Source organism: Dicentrarchus labrax, unplaced genomic scaffold (assembly GCF_905237075.1).
Source record: "Dicentrarchus labrax unplaced genomic scaffold, dlabrax2021, whole genome shotgun sequence".
In the NCBI taxonomy this organism is placed as follows: domain Eukaryota; kingdom Metazoa; phylum Chordata; class Actinopteri; family Moronidae; genus Dicentrarchus; species Dicentrarchus labrax.
Genome location: NW_026136709.1, coordinates 19,481,440 through 19,495,901, shown reverse-complemented (window position 1 = coordinate 19,495,901; position 14,462 = coordinate 19,481,440). Strand labels below are relative to the sequence as shown.

The 14,462-nt window shown below is 39.8% G+C and overlaps 1 protein-coding gene across 2 annotated transcripts in view; it reads right to left on the bottom strand.

Annotated features, from left to right (window-relative positions):
• Positions 1-6,634, bottom strand: part of cnksr2a (connector enhancer of kinase suppressor of Ras 2a) — a 51,548-nt gene extending 44,914 nt beyond the window's left edge. For both annotated transcript variants that reach the window (XM_051411190.1, XM_051411191.1), the window contains exon 1: positions 6,473-6,634. In XM_051411190.1, the coding sequence (XP_051267150.1) occupies positions 6,473-6,536 (64 nt within the window). In that variant the 5' untranslated portion in view covers positions 6,537-6,634. The remainder of the gene's footprint in view (positions 1-6,472) is intronic.
• Between the last annotated feature and the right edge of the window lie 7,828 nt (positions 6,635-14,462).

The window sequence follows — 14,462 nt, the reverse complement described above, 5'->3', positions numbered from 1 at the left end:
CAGTGTAAATGCCTGTGTGGGCTTGTTGTATAATGGTGTCTAATCTGTATAATCATGCAGTCATATGTACAGTATGTGTGCGTGTGTGTGAGCGAGAGAGAGTTCATGTGTGCGCATGTGTTTGACTGGTACAGAAAAAGTGTGATTCATGGCTGACTCACACACTTAACTCCCACAGAGGCACACTTTTCACAACAGCAGGCGAGCCAAACTCCCACTAACACCCTCTTTCTCTCTGTCACACACACACGTCTAATAAAACTAGATTTTGCGGTGACTTCTGGGATGTTTCGAGAGTCCTATAAAAGATCTAGCCCTCCCAGTCGGGTTATGTGTCATCTGTTCCAAGCACTATGAGGCTTCGGGAACAATAAAACTTCACTGTGTTCCTGGGATTTGTAAATGCAAGATGTTAGAAGCCCGGCAGCTATCAGAAGTGAGTTTATGGCCGGAAGTTTGCCAGTTTAAATCCCAGTGTCATCTCCATTAATAACAGTTATGTGTTGCTTTTGGTCTGTATTGTCTTGCAGTTCCTCATTGTAAATGTCTGTGTTTACTGTAAGTGTTGCTCTCTGACTCTTCTCGCTGACCTCAACTACAAAGCCGTCTGTATTACTTTTCCCTCCCTATTAGTCTCCCTGTCAGTCTTATTCTAATATGATTAGGCAAGCTAAAAACAAAAAAGCACAGGCCCCATGCATGAAAAGTCAGTAGAAGGAGGCAATCGAGGCAAGAATGCAACTTTGCCCCATGTAATGCTAAAGCAAAGAAAGCTTCCCTTGAGTCAGACATTTTCTCCTTGGAAATTTGCATTTTTCAGTAAACAGAAAACCAATCTGTGTCAAGCAGGATTATATCCAGGTGCCTGTAAATCTCCGTTCCCATCTGGACAACTGGAAAACTAAAATTTTCAACGCCATGGGTACATTAAGCTTGTTATGGGACAAAATAATTTAAATGCTTAAATTACTTTTTTGAGGTAAAAATATCCCAGTTAAAATTGCTTATGGTTTATAAAAAAAAAAATAAGGGAATTTTACAACACAATCAGATTGCTATAGCATATTATTTAATCATGCAATGGCAAAAACATATATTTTTGCATTTTGCAGTTCCTTTGGCAAAATACGAAAAAACTAATGATTATTTGTAATGTGAAAAATGTTGCGAACCTGCAGAGAATTATCACCCAACTCACTGCAGTTCTTTAAGCTAATTGTTTCCGGGTCCAAGCGGCAACCTCCGTGGCTGAAAGATGAAGCAAAAGCGAAGTGCTAAAAACTGCAGTTCCTCAAACGGCCACATGAGGCTGGCTCCAAAAGTGAGTCAATCTCCTTATTAAAACTTTACAGCAGAAATAAAGATGTTTACTGGTAATAAGGCATGTATTTAAATCATATAAAGGCTTATGCATGAAGAGCATGGCCACATTGATTAACCGGTGGCTGCCATCTTCTTCTTGTAACCAGGTTTCATTCAGCCCGCCTCAGCTCAACCCACGCTCCACATCTTTTCCCACTTTTGGATTAGCTGGGAATAAAATGGAGCATTCAGCCACATGTTTCCCTCAGGAGCTGGTAGAGACCAATAATAGAGCTAAAACAGAGTGAATATTGGACTAACATTTGCCAGGTGGCCAGAAACGTAATACCAAATGAATGATAATGGTGCTCCCTGTCTGCTGGATGTGTAAATACGCAATTGATTGTTCCCTAAGTCCTCACCAGTTGATAATACGTGTAGAAGACATGGAAATAAAGAAACATTGTTCTTGTTTTGCAGTGTAGAGCTATTGTGAGTCTATTAATGATAAAGTGACTGTCTAATATTTCTACCTGCTGTGGTAGCATAGGGTTTAAAATAATCATTAAACATGACATTAACTAAAAAAACACTGAGCCTGCAACAGTATGTAAATGTACTAACCCAAAGTGGTATCATGCTGGAGTGACTTTTACAGGTCTGGACTCTTTGGCCTTTGTGTGACCGACACAGATCAAACCTAATTCCCCTACGCACCACTTTGTTTGCTCAGTGCACACAAATGAGGCAACAAATACAGTCTGGCTTCTCTGATGCAAACTGGCGAATGTTTTAAGTAATCTAAATCCTTATTAATGTAATCATGTGTCACCTTAAAGTCTGAAAAAATCAAGCCCACAAACCCCAAATTCCTCTGATCCTAAAGGCTGTGACTATCACTCTGGCAGCTTTCTCTGGTGGCAAGTAGTGTCATCAGATGTGCTCACATGCTGTCAAGGCAATTTCACTGCTGATTTTCAAGTCTAGCAATCAAATTCATGCAAGGGAAATGAGGTAGAATTATTCCCAGCTTCCTGCGTGAACATATGATAATAGGACGTGGGGCAAAATTCCCATCATTCCCAGCAATGCACGGGGACTATCGTATTACTACTGTACTGTACCACTCCCAAATTGTTTTAGCCTCAGACGTGCCAATGCAACACTGTCGCCAAGTCAACAAAGCCCAGACCTTTTGGCCCCAAACGCCTATAGCATATGTGATCTGTATATGTTATTGTATACACACACACACACACACACACACACACACACACACAAATACAGTATATTATGATTCCCTCTGTCGCCACAGACACACCCAAGAGACCCAGCATGAACCGAATACCACACTAAGGCATGCCACGTGTGTTGTGTGTATATATATATGTATGTAAGTGTATGTGTGTGTGTGTGTGTGTGTGTGTGTGTGTGTGTGTGTGTGTGTGTGTGTGTGTGTGTGTGTGTATGTGTGTGAGTGTGTGTGTGTGTGTGTGTGTGTGAGCGCAAATGTCCGAGGACCCGGGTGGAGCCTTCTGTTCAGAGCGGGTGTGTGTGTGTCTGTCAGCTGTTCTGCACAGACGGTCTGAGACGAACAACTCACCATCCACCCACACACTGACTACACACACACACACACACACGCAGGGGCACATATAAACACATGCCATATGCACATGACCAACCCATCCAATGATGAGGCTCTGAGAAACTGACACAGTACATGATGTAAATAAATCTTTGTCACGATTTCCATTTGCATTTTATTGAAGCGTGTGAGTCAATAGATTCCCTGACCTGCTTTTTATGCATTTAACGGAGCTGCTGAATAACAATTATTGCTAATATTAGTTGTTATTAGTCATTTTTCTCAGTTTATGTGGAGACAGGGACTTTGGATTGGGTTGTGTTTTGTGATATCAGCCTGATGAAGCATGCAGCGATGATGATGCATCTTGGCGCTGCATTCCAGTCTGAGAAAAATGTCACAGATTGACCCGATTAGGGTGCTGTTAAAGGTCGAAAAGGACATTGTAAAGGTTGAAAAAATTGTTGTCATACAGTATAGTGGTGGAAATGAACACATTTTGAAATCGAAAAGTAGAAAAGTATTGTACTTAAGTACAGTTTTGAGGTACTTGTGCTTTACTTGAGTATTTCCATTTAATGCTACTTTTACTTTTACTTTGCTACATTTCAGAGAACATTTTTAATTTTCAGTACATACTACATTTATTTAAGAGCTTTAATTACTTTTTACTTTTCTTTACTAATTAAGATTAATACATCAATAATAATATAAATATGAATACGTCCTCCACCACCTGTAGGTTGCATGTTGGATTTCATTAGTCCAGTTTTGTGGGAATCTGGTGCAGTGTTGACAACAGTACACTGCCTGGCCGGATGGGGGCGCTATAATTAAAAGGTGAAATTCTTAAACTTTTAGAATTTGCTCAAATTTGAGAAATCATACCCTTTTTTTTGATGCATAGTTTTTACCCTCATTTCATCGCACTATGAGATATACATAATTTAAAAAGTGACCGTTTTTATGGAATTTTTATATTTTTATACAACTTTGATTCTAGGAAAAATTGGGGTATCCCTGTAAATTACAATTTAGGGCTAAATAAGAAAGTTATTTGCTCAAAATTAAACCAATAGAGAATGGAAAAAGCAGGTATTTATTAAGAATTTTCTTGTTTTACTGCTTACTGTTGACAATAATACCAATATAAAATTGAATGTGATAAAAATATCATGATATTAACGATATGCTGGAACAAGCAGGGCTGAAAGCAAAAGTAACACCACCAGTGGACCTAGTTTGGTTCGGATCTTGGTCAGATCGACAACAAACTATGAAAGCAATGTACAAGACGGTAACACAACAAAATCATTTCATCAGCTCCAGCATCCAGTCGAGCATGTGTAGAGCCAGAAATACGGTGAAAGGGAGAGTGCAACAGCTGATGTGGAGTCTAAACAACCAGACGAACTGCATTGGTGCAAATACTAATTACACATTTTTGAGGGGAAATTCTTGGACAACTATCAGCCAGTTATTAGAAAAAAACATGTGTGGCTTATATTATGAATTTAAAGAACTTGCCACCATCGGAATAGGCTGTAAGTGCTCCATTCTCCAAAAACTACAAACTTTTAACAACCACCTATTAGGCTTGTAGGGAATGAGTGTTGACTAAAAATAGAGATTTGGGGTTGAGTATAACTTTAATGATACAATCCCTAACTTTGTTTTTGTGCCCTATAACGCCCCACAATCCCATAAATTCCGTTGAAACTCAACACAATTCACAGTTTAGTATCAAAGTTGGGTGGTAACCATTGACTGCCACAAAAATCAAGATTATTGTATTTCTTTAAGCTCAAAATAATGTCACAACTCCTTTAGTTAGAAAGTTAAGCACGACCTTCATATAGTTCATTTTTTTGGCCAAACTGGGCCTATATTACTTTTTTAATGGAACTTGCACTCACAGTATTGGCATCACAGCCAAATCTCGACTGTTAATTTAAACCAAATTAGGTTTGATAATAAATCAGATTAATGGACCGATCTTTACTGTGGCTTGTCTCCTTCTGGCAGGCGGTTTTGTGGTGGCCTGTGTGATACTGGCACTACATGTTGAGCCAAAATTTGTTGTTTCCAACATTATGTTCCAAATATGTTGGCAACAACTGATATTGAGTGTGTTGTACTTAAATGAGAAAGATGAAGAAGCTATTATTGATGCAAAACATTGATCGGCTTCTTTCTGAGGGACTGCACCAAATCCTTTGGTTAACTTGATATTTTATGATATCAGAGTCCAGTGTACCACTTCATGTAGGAAATGAAGAGCATGTCATATCGTCAACATTGGCACATTTTCCACATAGAACAAAAATGCACTGCCGAACAGCCGTGTGGAAGCTGGAAAGCACAATGTATCAGCAAAAGCTATTTCTTTTTTATGTGTAAAAGAGTTTTACAATGTTCACACAGGCCCCTGGGTACAGACCTAATCAGCCTGGCTCTTGAATTATGCATGACTATAATCTCTAGTCTGATCACTGCAACGTATCACAAGCTCTCTTGTAAACAAAACTCAATTACATTTTCAGATAAATACTCATTTAAGGTTTTTTGTGGGTTTTTAATTGATTCCTTTTTCTTTAAAGACCCTGCACTAGTGCTCCTCCTTTCCCAATCCCAGTTTGACAGCACTTAAAATTACTTTAAGATTTACATTTTTAAGACTATTGTACGTCTAAAAGGCAGAGAGAATTGAGCTTAATCCTGCTTTGATAGTCCTCGCATGTCTCTTCTCTCAGGCACAGCTGGGGCCAGAGGGGTGACATAGGCCCCCCCATGGAATCTGAATAGCCACCACTGGTGAGCGCCCCACCCTCCACCGCTCCTAACAGAGTAAGGAGGTGATGAGGTGGCTGGTGTCAGAACCTCTGTACATTTCTTTTTGGAAAGTCGATTGAAATGACTACAAAGAGATGAACACAAAATCCCGCAAAATGACCACAAAGTGACACAAAGAAGGCATAAAAGATGCAAAATGACAACAAAACGATGCACAACAAACACAAAAAGGCATAATACAAATACAAATACACACAAATCGACAGATAGAAAGATAGATAGACAGAAATTGACCACAAAGAGACAGAAATCAACCACACAGAGACACAAATAAACCACAAAGAGACGCCAACCGACTACAAAATATGCAGTTATGTCCAGGTCTCCGTTGTTTCACAATCTGACTATGGATGATTAGAATATTTAAAGTTATTTCTTTGGCATTTATTTATTACACTGAATAAATCATGTAACTATAAAAAATTATTAATAGCGCTTTAGCCCCCCCAATTCAAAAGTTTCTATACCCGCCCCTGCTCTCAGCACTTAAGTTTGGCTGGTTCTCCTCCTGTCACTCACACATTACATCATCTCCCGCTGATCATCAGGTGCAGGTGCAGGATGATGCATGGACCCCCCCCACACACACACACACACCTCCCACGCAACACAACATCTCGCCACTCTCTGTCTCCCCTGCGCTAATGTTCATCAGTCATGATCACTCAGTGTGTGTGTGTGTGTGTGTGTGTGTGTGTGTGTGTGTGTGTGTGTTTTTCTGTTGCCTACCTTTCATCCAGTCCACCACCTGGCTCGTGCTCCATTTGCTCACCGGCTCCATCACCAGCGCCATCGAGGAAACTTTGCGCCGACTCTCCGTTGCGCGCAAGCGGTGTTATTAACCCAAAACAAAAGCTCTGTCAGCCGGGCACAGTTCCCCCCCTTCGACCCTCCCCGCCCTCCTCCCTCCCTTTCCTTCCCCCCTCCCTCCCTCCGCAGCCAGGTGACTCGTCTTTACACTATCCCGGTCCGGTCCTCCCGCCCCTGGCTCAGCCCGGTGTCGTGTCCCGTTAACGCAGAGCAGCCCTCAGTGCGGGACAGCCCGGGCGTGTGTGCAGCGGAATCCGGTACATTCCCCTGCTCGATCCGCTCTGACATGTGTCCCTTTCTCCTCTCTTCCCTCCCTTCTTCCCAGTGCGACAGTCCGGTACCGGTGTATGTCGCTATATGTGTGTGTGTGTGTGTGTGACAGAGGGAGATGGAGTGGAGTGTGTGTAGGTGTGTGCGCAGCCGGTCCGTTACCGACAGCAGCAGAGTAGGATAGATAAGTCACACCGGACCCAACACCCGACAGCATCTCTCTCTCTCTCTCTCTCTCTCTCTCTCTCTCTCTCTCTCTCTCTCTCTCCAGATATGATTAAACCGTGCACGCGCCCCGTGGGTGGCTACGCGCGCACATATCAGCGTATTTCCCTCTGGAGCGACAGAATCATGCAGATATGATGGGGGGAAAGATATTCTCAGAAGATGTTTAATCAGGCCGTGTGTGTGTGTGTGTGTGTGTGTGTGTGTGTGTGTCCTCTGGGGACAGGGAAAACATTGGGTACCTACACACTTTCTGCTGCTGTGTGAGGACACTTAATGCATCCTCTGCTGACCTCTCCACTCCAAAGATCATTTCCCTTCCTTCATTTCAGTGATATCAAATCATTGAGCTAATTCAGATGTTCAAGGGTTCACCTGTTATCACACATTGGAACCTTGTCTTTAAACCTGCACTGACTGTTTTTGTTGTTGTTTTTTTGGCCACCTGGGGGCAGCACAAACAAGCAAACACAACACTGACATATCGTCCTCTTTTAGAGTCGTGTGTGTATCTACCTGATGAATGAAGTCCAATTTTCTCTTTCTTTTCGCTCTGTTTTTGGTCTCTACCATCGACATATAAAAGATAGAAATTGTGTCAGTCTGCTGTTTGGTGCTGAGAAGTTAGTGAACGGTTGGTTTTAAGAATTTTTCCCACTCGAAACGGCTGCCTGCTGCGTCCGAAAACGACATCGCTGTATGAGAGTGGTGAGAGTGAATCAAAATAGTTAAGATGTAGATAGTACAGCTAATGAGCTGAAACATATAAAGCTCCTGAAAGCTGAGTGGAGCTCTAGATTCAGGTGACAAAATAATAAATTACAGCTGCTTTAACATTATGTGTATATACTACTCCCGGGAGCGATCACTGCACCAGCAGATGTAAAGCCAGGGTGGCCGAACTGAGGCCAGTATTCATTTTGGAGAGACACAGAAATAGGGCATGGTGCTATGCAGAGGTCAGATTATGATGTTTTCTTATGACTATATCTAAAATAAGCCTTGTGGATGTGTGCAGGCAATAAGAGAGAAACCATTTTATTTATTTATAAACAGCAGCCGCAGTTTTCACTATTCTTTTGTAGCTTCTACCTGAATTTCTGCTCTTTGGAGTTTGCTTCCTCTGTTTCTGTTCTTACTTTCATCAAGAAAGTTTCACATCCCCGTCTGTGGCACAGACCAAAATTTTCTTCCCATTAACTTCTATGTGGAACAGAACTCAGCAAAAAAGCATATGTTTGATCTCCCCTCGGACTACAGCAACTGGTAAGTTGAACACAATGGGTTTGGAAGGGGCAACGCAATGAGATGGTGGAGTTTGGGCAGTATGGTTTAGCACAAGAAAATGTGGTGCTGTGTTGTGGTGGAAACTTGTGCCTGTGGTGGCCATGGCTGACACTAGCCATCCCTTGAGTCCGCCTATGTGCACCAGACAGTCGGCAGTCACAGTTTTTGTAGATACAATTCATGCTCTACTAGGGATGCACCGATCCACATTTTTTCACTTCCGATCCGATCCCGATACCTGAATTTGAATATCGGCCGATACCGATACTATTCCGATACCAGAGCTCTGTTTGCTTTAATATTATTATTATTATCATTATTGTTGATTTTATATGAGGCTGAAATAAACTCCTCTCAACAGGCAAGTATGATATGTACGTATGTATGCATGTATGTCCCAAAAGGCAACCTGTTTTTACAAGGTTACCTTGTTTTTGGAACGACTCCAGAAGTGATTCCTGACAGCTCCTTTTGTCTTTCTGCCCCTGTTCTTCTTCTTCTTCTTCATATGGATTTCCAGCAGTTTAGACGCTTCTAGGCGTATTACTGCCCTCCTCAGGAAGTCACTCTAAGGATAATGCTACTGCTTCAAATTTTCATATATAGCCCTGTACCGTGTAAGAACTGTAATACTACTTTACAATCAAGTGGTGGTTCTCATTTTGACCCAATAATCCTCGTGCTCTTTCGTGTGGTGCTTTTTTAAATGTTTGATTGCGTTCATAGTGTTGTACCACGCGAGGGAGCTTCCGCCTCTCTGAATCGCGGCTTTGCTAGCTGGCTGCAAACTGAAGAATGGATTTCCTGAGCGGGGGCGTGTCTCATAACTCTGTGTCTCATTGAGCCGCGCCTCTGTTCAGGAAATCCATTCCATAGTTTGCAGCCAGCTAGCAGACTGGCCAGCAGGAATCACTTGTGGATCTCAGCAGACAACGTTAAAGCGCAGACATGGCTCATGGATATCGGATATCTCCGCAGGTAGGATCAGGAAAATCCGATACGTGAATTACGCTGGTATCGGTCCCGATACCGATACTGGATCGGATCGGCCCCATCCCTATGCTCTACCTTTAAAAGGAGTCCAGACTAAAAGTTATTGGATGGATTGCTATGACACTTTGTAGAGAAATCCATGTACCCCTGAGGATACTAACTTCAGCGATCTGCTCACTTTTCCTCTAGCACCATCAAATATTTTGGTTTATCTCACAGCTTCACAGAGCCACTAGTGTGGCTGGAGACGAGTCTTGTTAGATTACATTTTGAGCATTTTGTCTTTATTTGATATAATAAGTAGTGAAGCCGGAAGGGTATGTAGATAGTGTGCAAAATAAGGGTTTCCAGCTTGATTCGTACCGGAGACACTAGTGTCTTCGACCACTATACTCCACCGAGACGCCGCTGTTTACATTTTAAACGCGTTTGCTGTCAGCACACTGCAGCTGTTCATTTGTAATATTGTGTTTTGTTGGTTTTTTTGGCTCTTTTAATGAATAAACTGGGAGAGTTTTGTGCCCTTCCAAGCCATAGAAGTTCTCCAACTGTGAGTCACATAACATTGTCTGTGGAGAAAATAATTCTTTGTCAACTCTCTTGTGTGTCAAGACAAAGTTTAGAAAAATCTGACAGTCAAGTGAAACGTACAATCAATGCAACAGGCCTTTTTGACAGCAGACATTTTGACTTGTCATAATAGAAAAGGCACAGGTGTTCCCAGTAAACCATGACAGCGTGACAGTGAGCCAGCATGAACAATACCAGCACCCTGAAACGATTTTCGATGTCGATATCCTCCATGAAAAACACAAAATGAGTGATTTTAACTGGAAAGGAGTTTATCTGACAATAATGTGCAGTCTAATCCAATCCAAAAGGAGTGTACAGGTGAGGGTGGAGCCTCCTGGTCTCGCTCTCAGAGGAAAAACACAGTTTTAATCAGCTGGCTCAGTTAATTCCACCTGTGAGCAGCGGTGGAGGAAGCATTCACACCCTTAAAAGCACTAATACCACCCTGTAGAAATACTCACTTTGAACTAAAAATCCTACATTGAAAATGTTTGTTAAACCAACAACAAGAAAATTTCACTTTGTGTGGATTCTAGCAGCCCCTGTGGACAAACGTGGTAGTGTTTCCACTGCCTCCTTTTATTGATTTCAAGGGGAATTCGACCCAGTGGCAGGCATTAAGAATAATTATATAGATATAGCCAAGTCTCATAGAGACATAAGTATTAGATTATTTAAAATGAATTAAAGACTTTGTAGTATGTTTAAGTAAAAGTATGTAAGTATAATCAGGAAAACATACCTAAAAATGTCCCATGTGACTGTATATTATATAATTATGTTATTATTACTCATCTATAAATGCAAGATAGTTGTAGTTCAGGTGCAGTTAATTTTGAAAATAGTTTGTATAGGACTGCAACTAATGCTTATTTTCATTATGGATTACGTTGTAGATTTCTCCATTAATTGATTGATTGTTTGGTTTGTAATAACTCGGAAAATAGTGAGAAATGCCTGTCACAATTACCCAAATCCCAGACGGACACTTTGACAATCTCTTGTAGTCCAAAATTAATTATAATTAAATAATTAAAAAGGAAAAACAGCAGATCCTCATATTTGTGAAACTGGAACAATTATCAATTCATTTTCTGTCAATTGATTACTCAACTAAAGACTGAAAATACACAGGCTGCCACTTGTGTTTCCATATTCAATTATCTCACTTCCATTTTTAACATTTACAAAATCACTTCACAGTTTAACTCATGAGGGGAATTAATGTTAACATGTTGTTTCCTTTTCCTTTGCATCTTCTGTCTGGTGCAGGACTACACTGTAATGTCTCCTGTATTAGTTCTACACTGTAATGTCTCCTGTATCAGTGCATAAAGTTTGTCCTAATGAATTCTTATACATATTAATGTTTACCAGTGGGATGTTAAGCTAACAAATTGTAGTAATTTAAGTCAGTGGGATCATATAATGAAAGTATGATTAGAACATTATTCAATTTAATCAAATCATTAAAGATTCATTACTGCAATTGTGTGTGTGTGTGTGTGTGTGTGTGTTAGAGGAAAACGTCTCCTTTCAAGCATTTCACACACACACACACACACACGGGAAGAGACAATATGTTCTGAAGATAAAATCAGATCTGGTTTTTATTGATTTGATTCACTGCAGCGTCATCTCCTCTCTTAGGTGGATGTATGCACATACAGTACAGTAGAGTATCCCAGTGAACAGAGAGAGGACAGCAATAGTTTCCCAACTGAGACCTCTGCTGGTGTTGGTCATACAGTGAGAAATAGCAGATGTACTTTTCTCTGTGACAGACTGGGAGCTATGGCAGAGGCCTGAGAATTAATATCATGTGTTCACTTGTTTGGGGCTCTGTCTAAGAGGGAGGAGGGAAACCTGCTAGAAATAAAATCCCTGACTGGGTTTTCTATTCTTGACTTGTCATGCCTGGACATTAACCCACTGATTCTTACTGTTTGGCTTGGCTGCTGCTGGAGCTAAAGTTGAAGCCGACTGATTTTTCCTCTAGCGCCACCCTGAGGTTGACAGTTTTGTTTAGAAACGTCTCAGTAACTGTTGGATAGCTACAGTACAGTACAATTGTTTTAAGTTGCTGTCAATAGGCCTCAGGCTGCAACATTCTCTTATTTGTCTTATATTTTCTATTAATTATTTCCAAAAAAAAAAAGGCAATATAGATGTCACAAGATAAAACAGACATTTAAAAGTTCTGTTTAAAAGTTCAGTGTTGTTCTATCATAAAGAAAAGAAATATGTAAAAATGGCAAAAACCAGGACTGCAGTTTCTCAAAGCTTCGTCTGCAGTTACTGTGGCTTTGGTGTCTGTTTTCCCGTAATCTAGACAATTTCAGGGAAGTGTAAGGAACTCTAGTAATAATCGTTTGGATATTACTGTGCTAGCTAATAATTGGTCATGATTTTTAGGCCATGAAAATTACTTAGAGAATACATATTTAATAAGAACATACCTGCTGTTCTACCTAAAACATATTTGGAGGGCAGAATAGGTGAACTATTTGTTCACCAGAAATATAGTTAGATATATAGTTAGATACCAGTCCCATATTTGTCTGTTACACATGAAGCTATACAACCAGCAGCCCGTTAGCTTTAGCTTAGCACAAAGAACAGACTGGAGAGAGAACCAAATGCAGGAATCAAAAGTTCATTATTAACCTTATATTGTCACTAATCTATAATTTACAAAATCACTTCATAAAAATGATCACAGCAAACACTGAAACAACAATGGGTTTTCATATAGTCTACTTCCTTTTCTGAATTCAAATTCCTTTATTTGGTTTTAACTTGTGACCTCTGTTCTTTGTTGACCCCGTGTTTGGATATGTTGGTCTTTTAGACTTGTAATTTTGTGTTTTAAGAGAACTGGTCCGTTTGGTGGTTCTGTTTTATGGTCACAATCTTTATTTTGCAAAGCGGGTTCATCAGTAAAGGAACTGATGATTCATAAACTGTAGATGAGGTAGTGAGAAAGGGAAGTGATAACATGAGCATTAATCAAACATCCTTTTCTCACACATAAGCCATTCACTTTCCCCCTTTACCACCACAGTCACTTAAGTATTACATTACACTTTGTGCTCATATAAACTGCTGGCTTGTCTTATTCTTTGCACACAGGAAGACAGCATTTTACAACACATTTAGGTGTAATACATGATTTATAGGTATATCACCCATAATTAGGTATTATATAGGCAACTACACACGCAGTTGATTAGTGATTAAATCCAAACCGACACTTTTGTGGTTAAGACAAATTTAAAAATCAAAGCAGTTCTTTTTCCACTGTCTGCCGGCTAAAGCCTAAAACATTTAGCATGTCGAAACACAAAGTGCAAGTAACATCTATCTGAGCCAAGAATTGAATCACTGTTGTGTGACATCAATCAATCAACCATACAGAGAAGCGAAATGCCCCAGCACTGCTATTTTGAAATACTGTCTATATAAAACCAAAGGGGATTTTTTTCAAGCTATTGCATCAAATGGCCATGTGACTGTAAAAGTTACAGAAACTTGCAAGAGACAGTTAGATTTTGAAAGTACCCAACCAAAAAAAAAGAAGGGCCAGTGTAATTTTTTGTTACGCCAAAATTGCAAACCAACCTTTTGTCAAACTATAAAACCCGATGAGTTACTGAGTAAATCGATATATTATAAATATTTAATATTGGGTACAAGTAACTCAATTATTGTTAAGCCAAGGTAAATTAAGTGGTACTTAAAACTATTAAGTACGGTATATTACACTCATATGCTGCATTTCTCCAAACTCATAGAATAAAGTAAGACTAACCTAAATATATCTTATTCATAGATTTACTCAGATTTCTTCCACTAAAGCAAATGATTACACAACCTGTCAAAACAGCTGACGTAAGATAAAAAGCTATTTATAATTAATAGATTATCAGAATGGTAACTATATAATTTTGGGGCTTCCATTTTCGTTCACTCCACAAAATTTATTTGATACCATTACTTACTTTGTAGATTCATGTCCAAAAACCCTGTAATCCTTATTTATGTCGAAGAATATATGTTGTGTATGAATACATTATATTCTGCTCTATTCTACAACATATTTTATGTCTCAGATCAGTCTACTTTGAACCCACCAGCATTACACAGAAACTAATTACCATCAGACTTAAGCCCACGCTTAGTCTCCTTCTTCACCTGTTTGCTAATGAGCCACGTCTCTACCTCATGTAGTTTTAATTAATTTCAGCCGTAAAATGTCTTAACAGTCCTTATTTTCTCTGGCTGAAGGTACTGCATCTACCAGACAGCAGAGAAGAGGATGTTTTTCTTTGCTTGTTTTACACTAGTCATATGTAGACTTTCTAGAGGAAATAAGTAAAACCACAACTCCCTGTGTGAAACAAAAAATAACTAAAAAAGGGAACAGAGGGTAGCCTCCCAAGAGTAACATCGAAGATTTACCAACAATGTATTAATGTATGTATCATACATTTATCATCATTATTATCTATCTAAATCTACGAGCTGTACGGTAAAAGGACAAATCTTGCTTTTTTTCATA